At 41.7% G+C, this 27,700-nt stretch overlaps 1 protein-coding gene across 2 annotated transcripts in view; it reads right to left on the bottom strand.

The window, feature by feature from the left end:
* The window catches only part of PLPP1 (phospholipid phosphatase 1), a 62,041-nt gene extending 50,975 nt beyond the window's left edge, over positions 1–11,066 (bottom strand). The window contains exon 1 of one of the 2 annotated variants that reach the window (XM_085043566.1): positions 10,847–11,066. In XM_085043566.1, the coding sequence (XP_084899692.1) occupies positions 10,847–10,904 (58 nt within the window). In that variant the 5' untranslated portion in view covers positions 10,905–11,066. The remainder of the gene's footprint in view (positions 1–10,846) is intronic. The other variant, XM_085043565.1, reaches the window with a different exon arrangement.
* Positions 11,067–27,700: the final 16,634 nt, after the last annotated feature.

Here is a 27,700-nt window from a genome sequence, read left to right as displayed (position 1 = left end):
TCAATACATTCTGCACTTGATATGCTGACAAAGTCAGCTTCAGGTTTTGTAAAGAAATATACAATTTACCATTTGGTTAGACAGTGTCAAAACATAATTCTAGCTGTATCAGAAATATTGAAATAATCTCCATAAAACACAGCAAATTATTTCCTCAAAACAGATCAGCTACTTTTTACAGCTTACATTCTTATTAGACATATGGTGCTCTTAACCCCACAGATCAATGTCATTATTTCAAGCCAAACCTATACAGCTGCTAATTACTACCAAGAGCAAGAGACTAACTTCTACTCTTAGAGATGTATTTTTGCTTTTATTTTCAGACAGAACAACCATGCTTTTTCAGTGTGCAGTCTGGGGTGAGGAAGAAGGCAAGAGATTTAAAGAAGCTCAGGTCAACCTTGTGCTACTGACGAGAGTTTGGAAACATCTGTAAAAGATACTGTTCTCTGCAGAAAAGGGGATGGGCTGAAATTCTTTTTCCATGAACAGTCAAGAGAAAGAATCAACACAGTTTAAGACACAAGGTCCTGGGAATAGAAAAAACTACCAAGAGGAAGAAGAGATTAAAATAATGAGAAAGCATTTAGGCGTTTGATACCAAGAGGTAAGGGGTGTACAAGAGAAAAGTCAGTGCACAATTTATTTGCAGTAGCTGAGATAAGTGGGTAGCCCACAATTTACTTCCTAGCCACTTTAAAGAACTTTATCTTACTTTCCTACACTAAGGAATTCAAAGTATTTCTAATACCAGCAAACTGATTGTTCTGATAATGCCAGAAGCTGTGATAGGCTTCAGTAAACAGGATACATGTATTTAAAAGCATGAACAACATTCTAATCTCTCCTACTATTCTACTTGCAACTTTATGCTACTTACATTTTTATTTAGTCTCTGATCTATGACTTGGCCAGCAGAGAAGCCAGATCAGCCACTGAGCAAGTTCCTCACCACTTTGTTATGCCAGGCAAAGGTGATGGAGGGAGGAAGCAAAGGAAATCTTCCTCTGAGCTGGAACAGCCTCAACACACGAGCATGCAGTTTCTAGTGCAGTCATTTACTAAGACAGAAATACATCATATTCCAGTTTCTCTGCATTCAACAGTTTACTATATGGGCGCACTAGTTCAGTTATCTAAAGTCCTAATTCATAGAACAGGCCAAAATACTTGTTTAAAAACATTATCCTGGACAAGTGTATTCTTCTTTATATCTACATTTTAATCCAAAAAAATGGATTTTTACAAGCAGTTTAGGTACTCATTATTCTAAAACCCATGCAATTGTCTCTCCTGCGAGCACTTAGAGAAGTGTGAATGCAAATTAAAAAATGCAGAAACAAGACGGTAATATACTCAATCATGCTCTATTACTTACTCAGAGAAACATACACCAGCCAAGTGAGTCAACTGCAGGTCACAAGCAAATGCTGTGCCCTAGGCTGTGCTCTGGTCAGGGGCAAGAGAAGGCTGAAGCTGGCCCAGGGATGGACATAGACCTGGAAATCATTAGCAGCTCAACCAGTGTGGCAGAGGCCACCTGCCCCATTACTGACAGACCTGAAAACAGTGAAGACCCCCAGACTAACAGCTAAAAGACACTGGGGGGGGCAGAAGCAGAGACGGGATGGAACAGGAGAGGTCAGCAGTTCTTTGTGTTGCAGTTTTGCTCATGGGGTGGGGAATACTCCAACTGGTTGCAGCCAGAGCAAACTAGAGTGACTTCTTCCACTATAACCTCTCCTGTGTAGGCGAGATTAAATATTTCATCACTGCTTGCATTATGTGCTCAGCATTACATTCAGTTAAAGGACTTCATGGTACTGTATAGAGAATTAAAAACAATGTAGATGCCCCAAAGATGTAGATTTCTGCACACAATCTACCTAAATCACCAAGCTTACAGACTAGGAGAGCAACACAGCCAAAGAAACAGAACTGTCAAGGTCAGCTGCTGGCAAGACAGGGAGGGATTTAATTTTTTTAATGTAGGTGCCACCCACTTTGAATGTCATTCAAGATTACTACTTTTTTAAACTCCAGAGGTTGTAACTATTTTCCCATTTTAATCTTTGTTTTGTGGGAGGGCACAAGAGGCTTTCAGAGTATTTCACATATAACTACACACCCTAACTTGAAATACCATTCAGTCTCTAGAAATATAATAGGCAATTAGTTGTCAGGAACGTAAATGGTCTTTTTCCAATGAGTCCTACAAGCATAGAGTATTTTATTTAAACAGTCTTTAACAAATCAGGCCTTACAACAGCAGTGCTACAGAGGGACTCAGAATTTCCATGACATTGTATACCCTGTCATCCACCACAACGTCACTTTACACTGTACACACTGCTGCATGCCACCATGTTTAAGAGAACAGAACTTTTTTGTGTTAGGCTGAAGTTTGTGGTGTCTAATGGTACACTGTAAGAGCAAACTCTATAGAAAGGTCAAGCTAAACAGATCTTGAAAGGAAAAGTGACAGTACTGTACATATTCCTGAGCTTTCAGAGCGATTTTGTTTTGTACTGATTCAGGACACTGCTCAAAAAGTCCATTACTTCAGAATTTGCAATAAATATTTATACAACATTGCTCTTGATACTTGAGTACCATGAATAATGCCACAGCACAGAAAGACTTACACTAATCATAATAGAGCAGGTGCTGCTTTCCAGTTGAAGTTATCAGCATTAGATGTGTGATCTTAATTCCTATGTATTAAGGTATATCTTTCTCCAGTGTTGATGACTGGAGTGCTATGATTAAAGAAGAGATGGGAAAAATGAAGAGTCTGCAAGCAGAAATAGTGATCTGACTTCCAATCCCAGAATCTCCGTTAGTGTTAGACCCAACCATCACACTGGCTTGGAGTATTTTAACTGAATACTAATGCTGAAGCACAGACTCACCTAACAACACAAAACCAGAGCCTTAATTTCCACGAGTCAGCAAAGGAACTCCAAAAGGAACTCAAAGGAACGCCAAAAAAAGCAGACACTGAGTAAAATAATGACTGAGATGATTTTTGGAATTTAATAGAAACTATTTCACAGGCTCAATCTCACTGTCTACCTTCTGTGCCCCTTAATAGCCATATATGCTACCCATTAGTTGGCTGCACATTATAAGTTTTCCCTGGTTATAATCAGTAGTTTATTCTCTCAGGTCTCTCCACCACCAGCTTCCAAACCACCCCTTCAGCTTAAGGTAAGCATAGTTCACTGCCCTTCCATGCCTCAAAAAACAGAAGACAAATTTAGATATATGTGCTCCTTACTATCCCACCACTCCAGTTTCAGAAAATATTGCACCTATTGCTTAGTGTCAGTGACTCAGTAATCTAAGACTTTCTGCAATAACAGAACTAAGTTAAATGAACAAAAATGTACTAACATCAATTTGGGGTAAAAATTCCACCTTATTCTAAGAGAGGCAGAAGCTACCCCAGACACTGAAATTTGATATATAATTCCTCCTACGTGAAGGCAAAAACTGAGCGTAATTCCTGTTTGGTACAGTTTCCTCCTTTCCTAGGAAAGGCATGACATAAATTGTGACCCTTCTTCTATAATAGGGATGGTTAGGTAACAAAATGAAGCTACCTTACGAGATCCAAGAAAATCCCATGCAGCTCATCTGAAAGCTGCATTGTTAGCAGCCAAAGGAGAGTAAGCAGTAAAATCTAGGCTTTGTCTAGCAAAATCCATTGTTTCATCAGCAGCAGTACAGAAATAAGGGGGTACTGATATGGCTCGTCCATACCTTTGGTTTCATTTAGCAGCATCTGATAGACATTCCAAGATGGGTGTCCTGACCTGACATACCTGGTTTTTAATTTAAAATTAAAAAACCCCAACTTTATTTTCCTGTTGGCAAATATCAAGACACTACACAAATGAGAGATGCTAAAACTGAGTTGAAGTACAATACAAACAAAACTGAAGTGCCTTCACAAACTTCTGAGTCAGACTACTTCTTGGTCACAGCTTTTTAAAGATGAATCAGCAAAGCCTATAACAAAGCAAGAGCAGCCTGTTCTTGTACTGGTCATTTGCTCTAACTCCATGTGATAACAGAGTGTTTGATAAGTGCACCAGACTGCTTCAACATTATCTTTCTATATCATATTTTGCTAAAGAGGCTTATTTGGATCTATTTTTGGCTTCCATATAAACAAGCAGTCTTGATTTTAAAAGCTGAATCTGACTGTATGAGAAGGATTAATGCACCAGGAAGAAAGAGAATCTGGCAAAAGTAGAGTCAAAAACACAGCACAGGTTTATCAATAGAGAGTTTTTAATTCTGTGCCTTTGAGATCAGTCTCATAACTCAAAAAGGAAAATTCCTCCCAGAGAGTGGGTCTGCTTATTAGCAGTCATTTGTTAAATAAAAAGAGACAGGCATCAAATCCTTAATACAAGTCTAAACTAAGACAATTTTCTTATTTTTAAAATTGCAGGATTTAATTATTCTGGCTGGAAAACTGCTTATGAGTCTACTCACAGGCAGGACAGAGATCTATTGCTACAGCTGAAGTGAGTATCTGTTCTAGTGGAAGGTGTCCCTGTCCATGGCAGGGGGGGCTGGAACCAAATGACCCTAAAGGTACCTTCCAACACAGGCCATTCTGTGATTCCATGACTAGTGTTTCCTGATGTAGTGGCAACTATATAGTTAAAAAAAAAAACAAAAAAACCCAGAACAGTTTCAGAAAGTATCCTAAGGAAATCTTGCTTCTTCAAAATAGCTTTAAATGGTTTTAATTTTTTCATAGAACTAGCTGTTTGCTTGTCATCCATTATCTGAATTTCTAGTGTTCGCAGATTTTTCCATTGTTTTCAATCAGCTATTTGATCTGAGTAAATACCAAGAATTACAGCTTCTTTTGCAAGACAGGGGATAAGGAAAACAAGCACCACCACCAATCTAAGCAAATACAGCCAAAAATCAAGCTCATTTTAAAACCATACTTCTGTAGGTAACATATCTTGCCAATAGTTTCCATGTAATCCTGTCCAGCACTTTTTTCTTTCCATCCAAGGTGAGTTTGTTTTCATTCTCCTGGACTAATTCTGGAAAGAGGATTATCAATTGTTGGGGATAATAAACCTGACTCACTTGGCAGGCTACAAAGCTCAAGGTCTCTTCTCATTGGGTACCTTCAAGAGTTGTGTCACCTCTTGTGCTACCTGCTTTCCAGAGCTCCAACACAGTCACATGGAGAGAGGATTACCACAGCTTTATCCCCTCATCAGCATCTGGTCCACAACAGTGCTCCTACATAAAACTGTGCAGTAAAAGGCAACCAGTTATCACTTCTTTATTTCCAGGCACTGGGGCTGCAACTGTGCAGCCTTCAGACCAAACTGCTTTCAGTCAATATGAGTTCATACTGCCCACCTCTTTAAAACACAGAAGGTGTGTTGCATCAGCTCTGCACAGCATAAACAACCACTCAAGCAGTTACAGAGGGGAGGCAGGAATTCTTCAGCTATGAGAGGTTAGCTATTTTATAATTCAGTTGTAGTGTGATACTTAATTTTCTACAGAAAGTGTCAGAAGCCCCTTCCTCTCCCATTCCCTTATGCAAAGGTCAGCATCCTCATGTAAGAAAGCTCCAAGAGCCCTTCTGATTGTTTAAGGCTAAGGGGGAAAAAAAAAAAGTTACCAGGACTCAAGCAGCTGGTAAGGAACCTAAGAGCTGATAAGCATCTTGCTCTATTATTGCCAAGAAAAGAATATAGTCCTGAGTTGAAGATTTGGCTCTTGGGAAAGCACCGGAAAGTAAACTAGGATTCATCCATTGCTGTAAAAAAATTAAGTGCAAGAACTGGTTTTGAGTCAGGAGATAGTAGAAGATACACTTTAGCAGCAAAAGCTGGCAGAGCAAGAACTAGATTGCTGACTTTGAATAGTGTTCATTAACTAATTGAGTTCTTAAAGTTTTTCTGCAGGTTTCTGATCAAGAGGGAGGGCGTTTCACATGGTGGAAAATAAATGGTGACTGTTACAAGAAGAAAGCACAACAGGAGAGGAAAGATTTTCCCAGTTTCAGTAACAACTATGTTTCCAATTAACTGAGAATGCTAACTTAATGAGCACCATCTCATGGTACGTGGTGGACAGTGTCACTGAAGACAAACTGCTCTTTCACATGTATCTTTTACAGCTTTACAATGTGTCCATGCACTAGAAAAAGTATTTAGCACCCACATGATGTGGAAAATAAGAATGGTGATACATATGTCAGTGAGTCACAAATAATAGCAGAGGACGTTTTATTTGAACTAGGGCAATCAGGAAGTGCTAACCCACATAGAAGGAGCCTTCCCTGACTGAACAGCAATACCTTAATTGTCACCGAGACTGCTGCGTTCAGTGACGGCAAGAGTAAACACTCCCAAGGGAAGAACAACACCGAAAGCAAAAACACTGTGCAGGGTGGTCCAGGCATCTCACCCCCACAGGTCACATACTGCAAAAGCAAACTCACCGTGTCCTATACACATGCATCTAACATATTGCCCTGTGTCACTAAACATTCCAGCAGTCTTTAAACAGCAAGCTGAAAGTGACTGGACCATTTACTATTTCTGAGTTTAGTTCGCATGTCCTTCTTTTTGGAAGGACTAGAAGTCCTCCCCTTACTCAAAAGTAGTTTCACAGCCAAAAAAAAAAAAAGAAAAATCATCATAATATATAAATAAGACTGCCATGGTCTCACCTTCCCCAGTCACAGGGTACAACATGGAGAGGAAGAAAAAAGATGAAATTCCTACACAAATGCAACTATATTACATGGCAGTTTTAAATTTAGCTAAGTAATTCTTTACTATTTCCAACATATTGCAGGAAAGTGAATCAGAACAGAAAGGGCTGAACTCTTTAAAAGGGTTCAGTTTTTCTGATCTTGGGTTGGACATATTCTTGCATTACACCAGCAATCATATACTGACAAGTATACTCCCCAATTACTTATTATAGCTTGTCAGTAATTGCATAGTCAGGCAAGGGACTAAAGAAATGCAGTTGAATTGTATTGCACCCCTGCACTCAACTTAGCCATGAATTTCAACAAGTACTGACCAGATGAAAGTCATCCCAGAGTTGTGACAGAGTGTTTTTCTTACGGCTCCGGTCACCTCTGCAGAGCTTACTTTAATCTGACTTTGTCTTCGTGAGAGTCTGATCTAAAGATAAAAGTATTTAGCAGTTCCTCCACTGATTACAAGAATATTGCCATGGGTTTCCCTACTTTGTTCTTTAAGTGATGTTTACCTGCCTTAATGAAAAAGGAGCCTGATTTGCAATCAGACAATAGACCTGTAAGAGTGGCAGGGTGTGTATACAGAGTGCGTAATGAAGACATCAGTTGCAATCTAACTAATTAAGCTATCCTAATAAGCTGTTATTTTTTGCATGACAGTTTGCAAGTGTAATAAATCATAAGAACCAAGCCTCAGCATCTGTGAAAAATGGTTTTACTATAGTCTAGACATGCCAATCTCTGCCATGCTATATAAAACGACTCTATCAGAAAACTCAGGAGAGACAAGTAACAGAAGCCTGCAGGAGAAAGAAATCCTGCAGTCCGGGCCACTCATGCTTTCCAGTGCCAGAAGCAGCTGAGCACTGTCCACTGGAGTGCAGGGAGTAAGGGAGGTGCTGCCTGCAGCACTGCAGAGCTGCATAAGGACATGCAGCACACACACACCCAGCACTGCAGACCAGCACACAAAGAATGCAGATACAGCCTCCTCACACTATTTGAGGACAGATACTGCAGAAACCTGCAGCTCTTGCTTTTTTTAGATTATATAATATAAAGCTAGTTTAATGCTGAAGCATTAGTGTTATTTTCAGAAGGAGAGAATTACCATACTGATAAGAGGGAATCAGTTATTCTCTTAGGGCACCAAGGAATGCTTTCCCTTAAATCTCCCTCCTTTAGTGGGTATAAAGACAGATGAGAGAAATATCTTTCTTAAGGACAATTAAAAGAACTTTCAAGTTTCAGGCAACCAAACTGTTCTAACAGTTTAATTAAAGAAGAGGTTTTTACCTCGTTTTTTCACCTCTCCCCGCCAGCTCTTTTTCTGATGTCTTTTTCATTCTCATACCTGAGCTTCATCTTAAGCATCTGTCACATATTTTAATAAACCCATCTAAATCACACACACAAAAAAAGAAAAAAAATCACAGTATAGCTCTTTTCCCCCCCTTCCTTTCTTGTGTTGGGAAAGCTGAAACTGCACAAAAATGGCTTGACTAAAACAGGGGCAAGTCAGACACACAGAATCACCCACTTCCACTGAGTTCAGTTTATGGCTGTGTCAGATCACTGCAACTTGAAGAGATGTGCCTGGATATCACTTGGGCTTCAAGCCCAATATTGCTGAAACAATGAAATTATTTTTTCTTCCCCATCTGCATTTACTTTAGGGAAGGTATGAACAGGAAAAAGGGGAGAAAAAAAGAAAAGCTCTCTACCAAGTGACAAGAGTTACCTTGGGATCCTCAGTATGCTACCCTTTTTGTGGTAGCATGGGCTACCAAACCAAGATTGAGAGTTCAGCCCATAGCTGAAACTGGTCTTCACAGTTTTAAGACCGTCAGTTCTCCTGGAGGCCTCGTGGTCTCTGTAGTGGAGATACTAGGTATCACTTATCCACATGGGCAAGTCATTTTATCTGGGCAGTTACCTCGGTCATTTGAGCAGACACCAAAGGGCACAGGCTGGGGGAAGGGCAGGGAAGAAATGGGAGTTAAAGTCCACAGCCAACACGAACTATTCTTTTTATAGTAAAAAATTAAAACACCCTACTAGACACAGGTAAGACCTAATTTCTTCTAAGGGCCTGTCTCAGCTACATGAGTCAGGCAGAAGAGGAAGAGAACTTGGTCCTATATCAGTATCCTTCCCATTCGGCAGATATGTATATTTTTGCCTCAGCTTGAGTTTCACGGAAACCTGTACCTCAATGTGTTTAAAGCTGCAGGTGTCAAGGCACTTTATGTTATGCACTGCCTGCATTTTTCAGACAACTAGTAGGAAGTAAACAAGCCCAAGGGAAAATAAAAAGTCTGGCAATGCTTCAGCACAGTGAGGCACCAGATAAGTGTATCTGTGATCCAAATGCCACACAGGGTGAAGGGGAGAGAAGGGAAAGGTGTTTAAACTGGTATTACACTGCAGAGCAAGGTCAAGAACCTACTTTCCCAGGTAATGGATAGGGGGAAACCCTCATCCTTTCAAGTGGATGACCCTTAAGTTATATGCTTCTGCAGTCTCACTTTCAATGTATTTTGCCTTCCTTAATTACTCAAGATTACTTTCCATATGCTTCATACAGACCAATCTATAAGCCTAGTGCAAAATAATTTTTGTCTAATTATAAAGATTTTGTAATGACAATTATCAGGACAGACAAAACTGCTTCACTCACCATAAAGACAGCATGAAAGTTTAAGCCTCACAATAGCACGGCTTGCTAAAACTCCTGATCTGAAAACTTCTCCCAGTGGATTACATGGATCCACTATCATTTTGCCAAAGCTATCGCTCCTACAACATAATCTTAGAGCAAGGCATCCATTGTAATTTTGCTCTTTAATGGCATTTAGCTACTGGTACCATTGCTATTTGAAGCATCCAGCAAGAGCAAAACGTTGCTCATTATGTTTGTACTGATGCTACAAACATCTTTAGCCAAGCAGGAATTCATGAGCTAGGCCTGAACACTATCCACTGAACATGACAAGAAAGTGCTTCGATTACTGAAGTATTGACATTATTTCTTTAAGAAGCAAACATGCAAAATTAGCACTTCTTAAGACTGACCCAGAAGCACATCTCCAGAGAGCAAAGACACTTCCCAGGTTCTCCATACAGAGAGATTGCACAGATCTTTATGAAATGACACTGCCCCTTCTCTGATCGAAAACTAACACCATTGCTCTTTACACTGTATCATTACCTGAGAGAGTTAATGCAAACTGACAGGACATGAAATTTCAATAGAGACTGAAATAGTAGCAAGTAACAATGATTGGAAGGCGCTGTTATTTGGGCTGGCTAAGACAAGCATCGCAGCGCTGTGGCAGTGTGCTGTGGCTGCGTCGGTTCAACCCTTGGCCATCACCGAGGCATCGCTCGTGCCCCGACACCGTCCCTCACCGCTGCACACGGACACGAGGGCGCAAACACCGCGCTCCAATTCACGTCCCATTTCGCTTCCAGCCTACAGCTACCGCGGCAGTTCGGTGCCACCGAGAGCGCACTCAGCCCAGCCTTACGGCGAATCTCTCTTCGCCGAGCACCACCGTGCCTCTGCAGGACCCTGCGATGGATGAGGCGCGTTTCCGTGATGACGGCCCCTTCCAGGACAGCTTCCAGACCCACCCGGGACAGCAAACATATCCCAGCCTGCAGATATCTAACAGACATCTACCTCTCCAGCACTGGCTTTTGCCACAACCGGTTTCCAGCCGACAGAGGAGGTTAGGGAAGGTAGAGTAAGGACACGAGAGAGAAGAGGGAGCTCCAGATGTCAGTGGATAAGCTGCAGCAGCTCCCTCCCCCCGGGTTTTTCCCTTCCCCTCCCGGCCCGCGGCAGCCACCAGATCCCCCCGTGCGGTGCGGTGCGGTGCGGGGCGGGAGGCGAGGGAGCGGCGAGGGGCGGCAGGCACGGCGGGGCTGCGGGCGGGCCGGAGCCCGCTCCGGGTGGTGCCGGCGCGGCGGGGAGGGGGAAGCGAGCATGCGATCAGCGCGGTGCCGTGCGGGGGGAGCGCGGCGCCCCGGGGGCGGCTCCCCCCGGCCCTCCGCGGCCCCCCGACCTACCCAGCAGCACGCAGAGCACGTCCAGCGCCACGAAGGGCAGCCGCGTCCTGTCAAACATGCTGGCGGCGCCCGGCGGCAGGCGCGGTGACAGCCTCGGCCCGAGGGGCGGGAGCGCGGCGGAGGCGGCAGGGAGGGGCTCCAGGCGAGGCGCGCCGAGGGAACGGCCCCCCCGCGCTCCCGGCACCGCTGAGGAGCCACCGCCGCCCGCACTGCGCTACTGCCGCCGCCGCGGCTCCGCGCGCCTTTAAGGCCGGGCCCGGGCGAGAAGGCCGGGCCGGCGGAGGAGCCTGGAGCCGCCCCTCAGCGACGCCCCGCCCGGCGGCTCCGCAGCCGCGGCCCGCTCCGCCAATCGCCCGCGCACGGCCCGCGCAACGCCCCGCGCCCCACACGCGTGCCCCGGGAGGCTGAGCCGCCACCTGCCCTCAGCGGCCCTGGCCCGGGTCACACGGGCCCTGCTGCGCCCCGGGGACAGAGGGTCGGCCCTCCGCGGAGAGCGCAGCGAGATTTATTACTATTAATATTACTATTGTTACGGTGCAAGGAAAAAGCTGTTTCTACCTCTGAAAACACAGAATCCTCCAGGCTGGAAGGGGCCACAGTGGGTCATCTGGTTCAACTTCTCTGCTCAAGCACCAAGGACAGCCTGGCTTCCTCTTGGCACCCATCCCTTCAGATATTTATAGACAAAGACGAGTACCCCTCTCACTTGTCCCTTCTCGAGGCTGAACCGGCCCAGCTCTCTCAGTCTTTCCTCATAAGAAGGATGCTCCTAATAGAGTCCCCTCTCATCTTTGTTGCCCTCTGCTGGACCTGTTCCAGGAGCTCCATGTCTTTACTGTACTGAGAAGTCTAGAACTGCACACCCTACTCCAGATATGGCCTCACCAGGGCTGAGTAGAGGGGCTGAAAGAGTGCTGGAAAATTGCAAAAAAATTATAAAACAGCTGGGAAGCAGAGTTTCAGACCAACCCAACCCAACTCAAAGCAATTTTTTTTCTCGTTAAAAGCTTTTATTTGGAAAGAAGACACCAACATGAAGAAAATGTTTTTTGCATAACCACATTTTTATTTTAGCACCATTAATGACAAACCAGACAATTTTATTCACCAATGTTAGGGCCATTCGGCACAAACATGTAGCTCCTGCTACAGAGCACATCTGTGTTTTGTTCAAGGCAATTGCAGATAGGCTGAGTGGTGCTTCCCACAGTCAGAGGACCAGGCATAAACTTTTCAGCCATTTCTCATGTATTCCACTCTCTGATTCTGTAATCAACCTCACTTTGTACAATATCCTAATGGCTGAATAAGAGGTTTGAGGGATCAACAAGAGACAGGTTACTGAGGTGGAAATGCCCCACTAGATGTGCTGCATCTTCAACTGTGCTGCCTAAAAAGGTACACAAAGTAGTTCCTTATAGAATATATAAGCAAGCTCTACATCGCAGCCTATACAGGAGATCCTGATTTTATCTCAGTGCCTAAGCATCATGCCAGCTACATGTCAAAATGGACAGTTCTAGAGATTAAAACTACCCTTGATTTCTGTAAGTCCAATGCTAAATTACAGAGCACATTTTCTTGTGCAAGTGTTCTGGGACGGTTTCATGAAGGTAGAAAATCCTGTTGCCTTTAAATGCATGAAGTAATGGAACAAATTGGAGCACAACCTGGCAATGAGGAGAACTGGGCTTATCTTTGTGAGAACTGCTGCTGAAAGAAAAGTGTGTAATCTGCTCTGCTCCTCACAAAGTGGGGAATTGTTCACAAGGTCTTAGATAACATCCCCAGAACTGCAAGATGGTTAGAAAAACCAGAAGACAAGCAATGCGAACATTTCACACACAATTGCCATAATTGCTTTCTTCAACCCAAAAGGTTCAGGCTAATCTTGTTCAGGCTAAGATGCAAACAGCCCCCCTGATCCACACCCCTATGCAGTAAATTACAGACCTGAGAGACTGCACTAATTTAAAAATGGATCTCTTCCCAGAAGAATGTAAGCAAGATACTGATTACACTTAAAAACACCTGGAAGTTGGGTCGCAGCAGCACAGCATTCACGGACAGAAATTAATCATGCTCTATTGTCTTGCAGTTTGTACATCTCTGTTTTACCCTTGAGATGTAGCTTGCCTGAGGGAAGAGGCATCTCTGCAATCTTCTGCCAGAATTAAGGAAAGGAAACAGTCACCGGTTCCTCTCCAAATTTTCCATTGCACAAGGGATATGAGCCTTGCTGTTGCAACCCTATTCCCACCACTCGGCTTGCTATGTCTTGGAAAACCCCAGCTGAGCATGGTTTGGGGGTTAGGGTAGCATTGCACAGTTCTTGGCTCTCAGAAGGCTTTTCTGGGCCCTCTTATGTGGGCTGGTATTAACCTTGGAAGCATGGCAACTCAAGCACATCCAGCCGAATTACCACTCAGATTATCAAAACCCTACACTGACACGAGGGCTGTGTTAGCGTAAGTACTGGCATCTTCAGATATGTTGTTACTTCACACAAAAAGGATGTTTTGGTGTAAACTGAAGAGAGAGTAAAAAAAACAAAGCCTGAATCCTTAAGTACCTTTAACAAATAAATGAGTATCTGCAGTAGCAACAAAGCTCAGGGTAGCAGAAAGGGTGAACTGAGAGTGCTTGATTAGAGAGCATTTGGAGCAGTAGGTTCCAGAGGAGATGGAGGTTGGTTGATTATAAACACAAATAGAAATCATGTTCAGCATCAGTTGGAGGTTCAGGGCTTTTAACTATACAATACGAATATCTAAGCCTCTAAGTTTCATTTTCTCCTGACACTGTGAGAGGTTTGTAGTATGTCTCAAGCTCATGGTGTTTTTACTGTGTAGGCTTTGCTTGGTAGCTGTCCCTCACAGCAAAGTGCTAACTACTGCCACTACTGTTAGCCACCATAGTGACCCAGTGAGATCAAGTCTGAGGCAATCATGCACTTAAGAGGGTCTATGCAAAAGAATATTTTTGGACACAAGTGAAAATGAGGGCAGCAGACAAAGCTCATAAATTATATTGTCGCATATCTCTTAATTAGATTTATATGCTAAGTTAGTCTTAATATTACTGTCTAGAATTTAGACTCTCCAAAATACCTTCCCATCTCACCTATTCTCTTGTTCAGTATGGTTAGTTAGTTAGTTAGTTAGTTTTTTTGTTTTTATAATGGTATCTTTTTGTTTAACAGAGAGCAGTGAGCAGCAGCAAACACTGAGACCAAGTTAAAGCTCTGTTAATGTGTGTTTTCTTCTGTTTCTTCTACAAATTGTGATCTTTCGTATTTCGACCATTCTTCTTCGAAGTTTTGTATGTACAAGGATTAAACTCTCAGGAAGTTTATCATCAGTCTCCAGTGGCAATTGTGTGATAATTAATTAGTACTAACCCAACAGGACTCTTAACTGCAATTAACATTCATATAGATCAGCAGCTTTAGTAAATGACGGGACTTTCCCACGCTTGTTTCTCTGTAGCTTGTTCTGGAGTGGGAGTCAATAGCTCTGAATGAGCTGTTACCACTCAAGAAGGGGATGAGAGGGTCACGGTGGATAGTTCTGGGAAGCCATCCTCTGGGTGCTCAGAGAGAGAACACCACTCCAACCATCGCACTGGGAATGCTATTGGGAAAGAGAGCAATCTGACAAATCTCATTATGACACATTCCTGAATGCCAGCAATCCCACATCAAAATGGATAAGTAGAAGCAGAGAAAGCACACAGTAAGGCAGAAAAGAAAGCATTTTTAGAACTTGTACACAACAGCTTCAACGTAGCAGAAACAGAATCTTGTTTTTCAACATTTAAATGGAATTATGAAAGAGGAAAATTCCTTATAAAGCACATATCTAGAAAATCATTAAATATGTGGGGAAGGTTAAATATGTAACCATCATTCAGTACTTTGCATCTAAGAAGTAGAGAAGCTAAGAAGTAGAGAGAACTTCTGTAAGATGTTGGACAACAGGACTTTTTTACATGAGAATATTGTGTAATGTTTTGCCTCAGGATGCTGTGGGGCACAGAATTACAAAGGAGCAAAAAGGCACTAGGTGAATTCACAGCGGATAGGTCTACTGTTAAACAGCAGATCCTGGTAGTTTCAGAAACGTCACTACTTCTGATTTCCCACGTTTAGAAAGAACTGCTGGCAAACAGTCATTCCACAGCGTCTGTTTCTTAAACTCCTCCTAAACATCTGCTCCTGGGCACTGTTGCACAGCTTTTGGCTGGATGGGCTTGATCTGAGTCAGGTTCGAAGCCAGTCTGTGTGCACAGTGTAACACTGCAAAATACATTAGTAATAGCAGAGATTAAAAAGTTCAGACATGTTTGTAATGTTCCATCAATTTCAGACTCTGCAATACTTTTGTGTGGCTATTTTGAGTTTATCTGCCAAAACCCCACTCATGCAATAAGGAGGACAAGGAGAAAACTTTGCAAGATGGCTCTGCTGAATTTATCTTTCAGGATACAGGATTTGCTCCCTACAAAATTACATACTCTGCTGTAGGATACTGTTGAGACCTGAACCTCTTAAGTCAGCTGAAACCCCTTGCACTTAAAGTTTCAGGAAACAGAATTTACATTCTACCAAAATGTCTTAGCCTCATATCTCTTCTTTTGTTTGGTCTGGCCATTTAGCTGTTTTCTTTTTTTTCTCCTGTTTCATGTTTGTTTTGTTTTTAATAGAGGAGCAGTGAGCAATAAAGAGCACTTATATTTCTAATAAACAAAGCATGAGGAGTTTCCTGTCTTCTCTCTTTTAATTCCTTTTGCTTTAAATACAGATGACACTTGTTTGGGTACTTCATCCCCACATCTCTGTTGAACTATTCACCGGAAGGTCCTGCTGTCAGGCTGACTTGAGATTGCCACCCATGAGCAATTTCAGATACATGAAGTGTTGTGTTCTCCCAGTTTTAGGTCAAAGTTGTAAGAGCATTTCCACAAGGGATCTCTTTTAGTAGAAAAGACAGATTTCTAAAGATTAGCCACAGAAATAAAGAAAAAAGCAGACCTCACCAGAGAGCTTAATAATAAATTTAATATTCATGCACACGTAATGAGCGAAAATGCACTAAACCCCAAGTATATACTTTTGTTTATGTATGTTTAATAGCATGTATCATACGGCCTCAGAGGTTCATAGAGCATATTCTAGGAAAAACACTTCAGGCTACATCCACACAATTTAATTAAGTGGGGCCAACACACACTAAACAGGTACTAGTACATGATGTTACTTTTTTTATGCTAGCTTACAAACGGTGCTCAGAACTATCACAGGCCAGAACGCATTCCCCATGGCAATTTTGCATGCAGCCATGCTATTTTGATAGGAAGAAAAAGCAGTTGTGTGGCCATCAGCTATGCTCTACCAGTTTGCCCTAGGGCTAAGAAACTCTCCCTGTTTGGTTTTTATTGGATTTCATTATTTGTTTCAATTACAAATATTGCTCTGAAGCAGTAAGAGACTCTGAAAGAAAGAATGTCTCAATGGCACTCACAAAATGTTCATGTCTGAGTGAAATTTTTATTAAAAAGGTCTTGTGATTATTGCAAGTTGGAGTGATTTAGAGGCTGCAGAACCTGTGTGCTCTGGCTTCTGATTTCCCCTTTTCTTCTCTGCTTGATCATGCTTCCCTGTCAAAACAACTAGCAAAACAGAGGTAACTCTGGCAGCAGTCATACATCTGAAGAGATTAACTTCAGTTGGGTAAACCAGTTGGACAGTGATGAATTTGCCAATGATGTTTTAAAGGCACCCAATTTTGGCCCATCATACACCTAAAGCAATACCTCAGCCTCCTGTGCCTGGCTCTTGTGCATGTTTGGATATCCATATATCCATATCCATTTCAACAGATGAAGAAGATAAACTTGAAGGAAAATGTGTGTCACTGCAACTTCTTCCAGGTGTGCTTCACTGGCTGATCAAAGCTGTGCATTCAGACTGCAGCAGGTAGTCTGCTTCTGCTGCTTCTCCCTGCTGGGCAGCAGCAGTCCCACCCCGACCTCACACCCTGTGCTTTAAACAGGCAGCAATCTGCATGGAAACCATTGTCAGACAGCAGCTCCCAGTCCTGCGGCACTTACAAATGGCCTGGATTACCAGTAGAAGTACTGCTAGAAGTACAACATGGGAGTAGACAGAAGCAGAGACACCAAAAAAGAGGTAGATCTAAGTCTTTTTTCACGGGCCAATGCTTGTGCTGCTGCTAAGAGGATGAACCACCTGACTGCTGCCCTTCAACGCCACTCATCTTCATTTATGTTAGAAAGCCTTCAGATCAGCAATGGTCCCCATCATATACATTTCCTAACACAGTGGGTTGAGCCACTACAGTAGTCCTAAATCATATTTGTCCACAGCTCACTCTGAAGCTAAGGCCAAGCCAATACCACCAGAATGACTACGGAAATTTGTCTGCAGCAGACTTTTTGCAACACTGCTAGTCACAGCGCTATGCTGTAAGTTATCAGCTCTGGTTTTGTTTCATCTCCACTTATTTATATGTTATTTTTATATTTTATGTTATTTTATATGTTATTATTATATTATATGTTATTTTCTTTCCTGGTATCAGACATCTGAAGACATTTATTCACAAGTTCATAGAATTTAGTTGTTTTCTTAAGAAATTATAATTATTTTGGATAAAACTAAGCCTTGGACATATCTCCCTTACTGATATAATGTAGTTGCAATAGCCTAGCATGCAAGTGATGGCAACTAGAAAAATAAATTATGAGGGGGCTTTGAAAATGAAATAGCTATAGACAAATTGTCACCAGAACCCTAAAACTGGAAGAATCAAGTAAAAAGGAAAGCTGATTGTAGAGCACATTTCTTTCTTGTATGTCTCAATTATTTTTCACAGAGCATGATCAGGGCCAATTCCTGCTCAAAACACAATTAAGAGTGGAGGAGAATACATGAAGAGATGATTGCAACATTAATTATTTAGCATTCCTCCTCAAAGCATCATATGAGAATTTGGGTCCTAATACAATCATTGTCTAATGGAAGCTTTTGCTTCTCCATCTTCCATAAAATCGTATTTGAGTCCTTGAAATAGTCATCAGAGTTGAACGCAAAAAGCCACAGCTGGAGCTGCTCCAACATTCAGAGTGTTCAGTTACTGAAACCTTACACTTCCTCTTAATTTGTGTTCTACACACTGGGCAGGAAACATGGGATTTGACTTTGCTGTCTTGTCTCTTTAGGTGGATTCATCCTCATGCCAATAGCAGATTCAGTGCCTTAAAGCAGAAGTCAATGTCTACTCTAATCTACTGCCAGAGCACAGAATGTCCAGATTATAATTAAGCCCTGACCATTGGTATTTACTTTTATTACACTAATACTGTGAGGCCCCAGTAAGATTGGAGCCAATTGCACTATGTGCTACACACACTCACAGCCACTGCCTGAAAGACCTCACAGAACAGGGTGAGAGAAAGAATTATTTCCCACAGCAGCAAAAAGAGCTTTAATTTTGCTGCTGTTTTCCTTGAGGCATTAATCCTAAAAGAGGAGAGGAATAAACCTGTCTCAAATGAGTCATCTGTGCAGATGAAAGCATAAAAATATCCTCTTATGTCCTGTTTTATCTTTCCCTTCCACATTGCTGCTTCTTTCCCAACTAGAATAATAACAAAATAAGAGTGAAGTCAGCATTGGGCAGGGGTGTTGTAGTGTCTGGAGCACCAGAAGCAGTGGAAGCAGGCAGAAGTCTCACTCAATATGCTCTGGCTCCTGTAGTCAGAGCAAGCACTTGGCAAAGATGAGGAGAAGGATTATATCTGTCAGAAAAACTTTTATGGGACCCAACTCTTCCAGGAATTGTTTAAAATCTACATAATGCTTCTGAGTGTTAATGCTTGTATTGGGACATTTGCATTAGCAGATAAATGTACAAGAACACGTTTCCAGACATCTGCCTAGTGACTGCACATCTGAGCAGTTTGCAGAAACTTGGTCTAAGGTCCATGAGGTCCTTGGGCTCCTGAAATGATTTCCAAGGTTTGTAATAAATTGTGCTGCTGAAGTGTACCATGGTTAAGCAATTCTCGCATGATAGAAACAATATGTGGTGCATTGCGCTAAAACCAATCTGTGTTATTTTAACTTTCCAGCCTTTGAAAGCTTTCAGAAGCAAACACAGACATACAGAAGAAACTCATACCTACAGATGCTGTGAAGAAAAGAAGAAAACTTTTGTGATGATGCCCCCAAATTATCACCCTCCCAGCACAAGATAAATGGATAATACAATGCTGATCTTTGTTGTGCATTAGCAAGAAGTGAGGAAGAACAGTGTAGTTTTAAAGGTAAGGGCACTTGCTAGATTTCCACAGAGGTTGAATTGGTTACATCCCTCCAACTAGGTCCATAGTTTTTTAGCCATGTCAGAGGAGGGAGGACTCGGAGTGTGCAATGCCCTAGAGTTAAGTGGTGGTGATGTCTGGGAAGAAGGGGTTCATCTTCAGGCATTGCAGTTTTGTTCAGTTTCCCTTCCTGGTGCACACACGGGATTGCAGGATTGCATCAGAGAGTGAGTCAACAAAGAGGTGGTGTGGGCTTTCAAGGAGCTTGGGCTGGAATGGGAATTCAAGCCATGATCTAATGTACACCCTGTGTCCTCCCCTTCTTTCAGGTGGGGAAAACAGTTCTCCTGTACTGCAGGTAGGTACAGTGAAGATAAATGTCACAAAAATGTCACAGATACTACTGTCATGGATATAGATTCAGGGCACAGATTTAGCTTGCTCATTTCTCTCATGCTATTATCGTTGTTATTATTATTAAAACTATTAAATTAATAAATAACAATCTATTATCAGGCTACACACACACACACACACACACACTCTGTACATACTTTGTATGACTAAAGCAATTATGATGCAAAAGAAGACCATGCATTTGATAAAAATAGGCAAATGGGGAATACTCCACCCTAGACTCAGCAGCTGGCAGAGGATATGTACTGCAGTCATTTACTATGAACCTGAACTTTGCTTTTCTTAAGAGTCCATGAGGCTTGTGATAAAGTATACTGGATAAAGTAAACTTATACTGGAGCAGCCACATCACGCTGGAAGAAGTACCCAAGAGCATGATTTTTATTGCTCGGTTACCTGTACTTTTAAAAAAGTTTTGTAATCATGAATCAATATAAATTCTCCATGGTGTTTTACACTGTGTTTCTTTGCTTAATAAAATGTAAGAGGAAAGCTATAGGAAGAAGTGGGAGGGTGACTAGTTAGAGCTCATAAAGGCAGGTCTATAAAATACGGTGTACAGTTAAAAAGTTACATGCAATGCCATTTTAAGATGACATGTGCCAAGTGTGTTCATTGCATGGCTTGTTCTCTATCAATTTGTTTGTACTGTCCTTGTTTAAAAAAACATTAACTAGTTTTATCAATTTTTTTAAAAAACAAAAAAAACCCAACACAGTCCCATTTCGAAATCAGGCATCAACTCCATATGGTAAAGACTTTGACTTAGTCATGTTTAAAGACAAATTATAGAATTGGTTCCGTAAGGCTGGTGATTAGGAAGATCTCTGAGAGATTGTAGCTTTCACTGTAAGTCTGTTCCACATGTGTCATGGAAAAGAAGGAGGAACTCAGCTTCCCAAATCTCCCATCTCCCATCCAAGCGCTTTTACTGCTGGACAGTGGGCAGGACATGGGTAGGATATAACCTGTCTGCTTCCTAGCTGTGATGCAAGGGACAGTTAGGCATGCTCTGGCTATTCTTGCTCAACCAGCATCAGCAAGTGACAAAGAGTGAAGAAAACCAGTTTTTTGCATCTCCCTTGCTCTCACCCATGAGGTAGGCTCTGAGCACTCTCATGACCCAAGGGATGACTGTAGACCCTGCAAGGCTGGGTTCCAGACATTGCGAATACACCAAAGTGTTGATACCTAAAAGGCCTGTTAGGCATTGAAGACTTTGTGAATTAGACTCAGCATTGACACCATCACAGAGCTGTCAGTCTTCATCTGAGAGCATTCCTAAGTGTATTTCTTTTATCTTACCCATCTATGCTGAGACTTGTTTGCTCAAATGCTCAATCCAATACAACATATGTAATTGTTGGCAAGATGTGAACCTTCCCATTTATCTGCAGCCTGATTTGAGGATAACCATGTTGATTTTTCTTGCAGTCTTGTTATGTGGAACAGTACTTAAATAGGGTGGGGTGGGGGGAAGGTAAAGAGAGCAGACGGAGAAAGAGGGAGAGAGACATGAAGAAAGACTGTGTACATATGTGCATACCTGTATTTATCAGATTAAATAAACATATTTTAATAGGTTTACAGGAGAAGTATAATTCAGTGCAGTGCTAGATTTTAACAGAAGAAAAAAACCCAAGGTGTTGTCAAGATTATGGCCTTGGTTTGAAAGAGGAACCTTCTTCCATCAGTGCAGTTCAGCATCCTGCCTGGATCCTAAGGCTCCAGAGACAGATGTGCCACTCTGGAGACAGAAACAACAGTCAGTGGGAGAAGAGAAAGGAAGCAAAGGAAATGCACAGGCAACTCCTGACATGCTTAGTTACTGCAGAGCTCATATGTGATTTTATCAGGATTGGTCTTGTCTTGCAAGAAACATTTTGAAACAGAACAGTGAAGGAGCACTGTACACATGGTGGCGTGGAGTGAGGCAGGGGAGCTTCATCCAAAAGCGTCAGAGAAGTCAGCTGGTGCAAGAGCAGAGGTGAAAGGCTCAGTGGGTTTCTCTAATTTAGAAGGAAATTAGTGCAATTACAAAAGTGTTTTAAATAGTATTTAAATAATACTGTTCTTTAAATAATAGGAAGAAAATACTGGATTGCATTCCGGTTCTTTTGGAAACAGGAAGAAAGGTGACAGAAATGGGTTGGAGTATTCCAATATAAAGATCCTGAACTAACTCAGCTTCGGTCCTTCAGGCTTTCTCAAATGACATGACAGGATATCTAGCACAAAAACATGCTGAGAAAGGTTCAGATTCCAGAAACACAGTGACTCATGTGTTTCCAAAACAGCATTATAACAATCTGCTGTCCAAATTTCCTGCTGTATTCCATGTAATGCACGTTCAGTGGTGCTGCTGGCACGCTTCCCTGAGTCGGTGCAGAACCACTGCCCCAGTTCAGAGCTAGGCGACCGCTGTGCAGCCAGTGCTCTGCCATTGCAAACAGATGTGAAACAAATGTCCTGATTCTTGTAGTTCTGTGTCCTTTCACAGATGGCACAGTCTAATTAATCTCTGGCATAGTGACTGTTTGAAGATGGACACTTACCTTCTACATTTCTGTGCCCTTCCAGCTGATTGCACCAATTTTCAGTTGGATTAACATTCAGCTCTGGAGACACAGACTCTAAGTTAGGGAAAGAGAATTGGAAGTTGGAAGGGAGCATTACTTCATACATTTTCTTTGTTTCAGTACTTAATGCAATGATATTATTCTTAATGTTACATGTCCTTTCCCATGGACCTTGAATGCACTGTGTGTTTGACAAGCTCTGAAGAAGCATAGGAAACTATATGGAGAGGTGAGGAGGAAAGTTTAAGTGGACAGAATTACAAGTACTGGCCTTAACCATATTGACATGAAGGAATTCACTGATGCCAGGGAACAAAACATCTTGCCTACTTCACAGGACCTGGAGTAATCGTCCTCCATGATGATTTCTCTCTGTTCTCTTTTTTCTGTTCTGGGTCTTAATGCTGGAGAGAGGCCTTTCAGCCTTTGGGAAATCTTGACCTATACAGGCATTTACTGCACCTTGTAAATGAACTAGAGGAAAGGGTAATAATAATGAACAACTAACAGCATTAAGCCTGGACTGAAATGATCATGGTCCAATCTGTTGAAAATGCAAAAAAGTAAAAAACATGAATGCAGTAATGAGGTCTTCTCTAATCCTTACATGCCATCAAAAATATGAAGGAAGACTAGCAAAAGCCTTGTTTTGTTTTTCTCTTCTTTTGATGTACTGGTGGACCCCTTGAACAAATGACATCATGAGGGTCTATGTGCCTTCCTAGTAAAACTTTTGGCCTCTGTAAATGCCACTGTTTCATACCATGTGGAAATCTGGAAATAAATATTCTATCCTAAAGGCAATTTATTTGAATTGATAGTCTGGCTGGAAGGAGTTGAATTTGAATTTCTCCCAGGGCACATTAGATGTCTCCTGAAAAAGAGTGAATTTTTCAAAGGTTAGGTGTTGCCTAATGTATGCTGGAAAACCACCTTTGTAGATTTGCATTGAGGCAAGATGGTATTTGAATCTGGTGGAATGCTTTACATATTCAGATTGCCTGAAGGCTGGAAACTTTTTATCACCAGAGGAGTAGCAAAGATGACAGTAAAGATACAGTTCAGTCAATGGAAAACGAGATAAAAGCAGTTGTTGAAACCTAAGTTTTCTTCAAAACACGTTTTTTCCCACTATTTTTTTTTTTCCATGTGGAAGTCTAGATGATTTTTGTGGAGAGGTAATGATTTGCAGGGTATGTTCTACTGGATCCCAGGGACAGCTCTGATAAGTACATATTGATCCCTGAATGGACTGCCAATGTAAATATGGAAAACATAACAGCTTTTCTTGGCTCTAATGAGAAGTGACATGCCATGTCCTTGCAGCTCTAAGGTAACTCTCTACAACATCTCCTACAGTATTTAATTTTCTATAACATTCTTGCTGGTTAGATCAGAATCCATTTTTTGGCAATGATGGTTTCCACAAATCTTACTCTTGGAGATACAACTCTCCCTCCAAGAACCTATCCTGAATGGCAGGGCAGTAAAAATTAGACACAGTACTGAAGAGTAACCTAAATCTGTTGTCCTTTTTAAACTAGAGCTAAGAAGTCCAAGAGAACCAGATGATAATCTGGTTTGGTCCTGTCTTGAATGATACAGGTAACTTCTTGCAATTGTTCTTTTTTTTTCTTTGCAATGACCTCTCTACAACACCACTCTTAAAAATTTAGTTGCACAATCAGACAGGCTAAGTTGAGAACAGAGTTACTGAAAGATGGAGGAAGGACACGGGGGGCTTTTATGCTAGTGCTTAGTTTCTGTTTCTGCAGAAATAGGGTCCATAAGGTTTACTGATGTCTGGAGATTTCTGGGTGTGTGCAACCATACTCCAGCGCACACAGTAACTGGAAAAAGTGATGTTGCAGCCTTGTTGCAGTAACATCATTACTTTTCTTCACAATTATGATTAATTTAAACAACTGCAAGACACAAACCTAAGATCACAGCTGACAACACAGCAAATAATTAGGGATGCTCTACCTCGTGGGATATATTAATGAGTCATATTAAATAAAGAGCTATGCACTTACATTACATAAGAATACTCATGTACTCCATTACATGACACTAAAAAAAGCCAAATCATCAAATAACAAAATATAGAGAATAATGCAACATGCAAATACCTGGGAAAGGAAAAGAAATAAAAGCTGTAGAATAAATAGTGCTATAAAAAGCAGTAAATGTTTTGCCAGAGACTTTGTAGTCTTTTTTTCAGATTTACAGTCATCTTTGTTCCTCCTTTGGTTTCTCATGGGACCCTTGTCCAGCTTTGTCATTCTTTATTATGAGACTGACATCAGTCAGCTGGTTTGTAGCCAGTTGCAGTAGAATAAACTGGCAGGGAGATCAGAAATTACTGGAACTATTTGGTCATCTTGAAACTGAAAATGAAAGACTACTCCAAAATTCTTGACGGCAAAAAGGTCCTCTTAAATGCCTTTTCTATAATAACTGTTTCACAGCATAAGAAGTCTACAAAGTTCAAACTGTTTCAGTTTATTTAGTGCTATGTTGCCCTTAAAAGTTGCAGAGTTCCAGCCAACAGAATCTATCTCCTTCAACAGGGATTCATTTAATATTAGCAAATAAAATAATACATTGTTGAGGACCTTTAAAGGTGTAGAAATAACTTATTAAGGAGATTGCCTTTTCATACTATATTGCCTACAGCATTCTAAGTAACGTACTCCATTTTTCTCACAAGGTTTATAGTCTAATGTGGAGCCATTAATACACTGGGTAGGTTTTCGCATCAGCTACACGAGCACTATGTGTGATATATTTGCATGTTTGACTGCCCCACTTGCAGGCTTTATAAGAAGTTCAGCTCTTTTGTGCTAAGGTCATTCACTTACAGCTTTACAGTTTTAACCTCACTCCATAGGATACGTAGTGACTGGCTGACTGCTTTTGAACATCTGGTTGAGGAGAGCTTGGTGAAGTTTGGGAGTATTTTACCAATGTTCTTGTGAAGATGGAAACACTGATACAATGTTTGTCTCTGCACCTCTAGGTTTTTTGGTGTAACTACACATGTCCTGAGGGAGCTTTTGCTATTGCATGCTATCCTTCTCTTAATTTCCTATTATTTCTTCTACAGTTTGGTGTGCTCAGTAAAGTATTTTATCCCCTTTGAAAAGTAAAGTATCCCCAAAGTAAAAACAGCACACTAGTCCACAGAGTTATACCAATTTCAGCAGAGATGGTGTCTTTGGCAGCTGGAGGACACCTCCTCAGGTGTGAATGTCTAGAAGCTGAGTATAGCCTGGAGCAGCCATGGCTGTGCCTGTGTTACCCCAGTCCATCCGCGATGATCCTGCCCCTCTGCTGGCAGTGGGAAATGCGCCTCTTGCATTCGCTCATGCCAGGACACAACATGAGCTCAATATCCCTAGAGCTAGAATCAGGGCATTTCACTGTCCCCAGGAACCAGGCTGTCGAGCTGACTGCCACCACAGACTCATCCTCTTGGTGGACTGGATATCAAGGTGACCACAACTGATCACAGCCCAGCATGGGCTAACTTCAGAACCAAAGAGTACCTAAGGGGTTCAAGCAACAGCCAGCAGATGCATGATATTTGTGTGTCAGGTATACCCAGTGGTGCCCTCTCCAAAACAGGTCAGCACTAGAATGTCTTTAGACTCTTTCTACATGAGTTGCTCAGATCAGTGGCTTCTCAGGCAACTGTCCATTCATCTGCTGAAGAACTGTCATCAGAGTGCCAGAAGGGGGACAGCTGGTAGTTAGGTTAAGCAAAACTGGACTAGTTACTCTAAAATGCAGTGTGATACAATGAACAAGTGATGGGGCTGATGAAGGAAGTGGCAGAAAATGGAGTTCTGAGTCTTCCATGACTTCATACATACTTTGGCTAAACATTTTTAAATGAATGTGGTCAAAAAAATCACAGCTTCTCTCCAGCTGTCTGTTGGCTTGAGGTTTGTGGCTCTAGTCAGTAATGAAGGTAGTGAATTGCATGGAAATTCACACAGTACTTGGAAAAGGAAAGATCTTTTAAAGCTCTGTGACCCTTCCTTGCAAGTGTTTTTGAAGAGGACAGAGTGCCCTTAGTGGGTTATTTCTCCCCAAGAAATACATGATAACATCTACACACAACAGATTATTCACCAAATTTAGCAGTTAAGCTTGGTGCATACTTTCCGTGTGGTTCAAGTGCTATAAAATACTCCACAGAGAAATGCTACTGACAAATAACTAATATGCAAATAACAAGAACACAGGGGCCCACAATGCAACAGCATACAAATCCCAGAGTGTTCGTAATTTTTTGCCCAAGGAATCAAAAAATAAAAGCAAGATCCACCCTGGAATGAAATAGCCAGCTGAGGGTACTTCAAAGGTATATTCCCGTATGAGTTATCACTTCATGAAAAACCAAACCAAACAGCACCCCTACTGTCCCCACAAAAAAAAAAAAAAAAAAACCAACAAAAAAAGGCAAACAGCACTTCTCACCTATATTCTGTGTTTCACTTGGGTGCTCACATTTTCAGTGAGTTTTTAAAAAAGTAAATCTGTTATTTCATACTCAACAATACAGCATGCAAACTGTGATGCAGGTCCAACTGCATGTGAGTAACAGCTGCTGAAATATACCCAGCTCCTTGCGTGGAAAATGGAGTCCTGCTGTTTCTGATGGAATCTTCCCCTAACTGCCAGAATCTTTTCAAAAGCAACTTCTCCAAGGGCTGAATCAGTGCCCACTGAAAGCAAAGGGAAAGATTCCTACTGATGGCAAGCATCCCAAGTAAGCCAGAGGTCTAGGTTGCCCTTGCCAGAGAATTTTATGTGCATTTTGATGGCTTTTAAAGCTTCTCTCTTTGTAGTTGTCTTTCATATAGATCTTACCATGTGATTTTTTTCCAGACACCTCACATACTGTATAAAGCAAGGTAGATGTGTTTCTATCCCTGATTCGACAGAAAACATAATTTTATGAAATTAATTTTTAAGAGACCTGCTTTAGTCAGGGTGCATGGGGAAGCGTATACAATGTTTAAACATTCTGCCGTCCAATGGCCTGATTTTCCCTGCATAAACACATGGGATGAAGGTAGAAGACTCAGTCATGTGTTAAAGAAAACGATGTGGTACCCTCACAATAAAACCACACAAGCCAGGTTTTTCACAAGTTTAGTCAATGGTTGAAGTCAGCTTGTCCTCAGAGGTAAGTATAGACATTCCAGTGCAGATGGGGATTGTGTAACAAAATGGGACAATCTCCTAAGCTCTCAGGGAAGGTGTAGGAGCCTGTGGTCACGTACATACTACTCTGATGCCACTAAATGGCAATTCATTACCAAGGTGCAAATCAGGTGAATAAACCTGTCTGAAAGGGGTTCACTGGGGCATGAGTTATCTATGAAAACAGACAAGAAAGGAGTGAAAAATTGTGCACCTTTAGGTAAGGGTTTATTTCTGTAGAAGCTCTAGGCCATCGTTTATTGCAAGTGCGATGATGGGGTAGTTGGCTGACTAC

This window comes from Lichenostomus cassidix, chromosome Z (assembly GCF_008360975.1).
Source record: "Lichenostomus cassidix isolate B80296 chromosome Z, HeHo_3.0, whole genome shotgun sequence".
In the NCBI taxonomy this organism is placed as follows: Eukaryota; Metazoa; Chordata; class Aves; order Passeriformes; family Meliphagidae; genus Lichenostomus; species Lichenostomus cassidix.
Note: the sequence above shows the minus strand (reverse complement) of the source record. Positions and strands in the feature narration are given on the sequence as shown.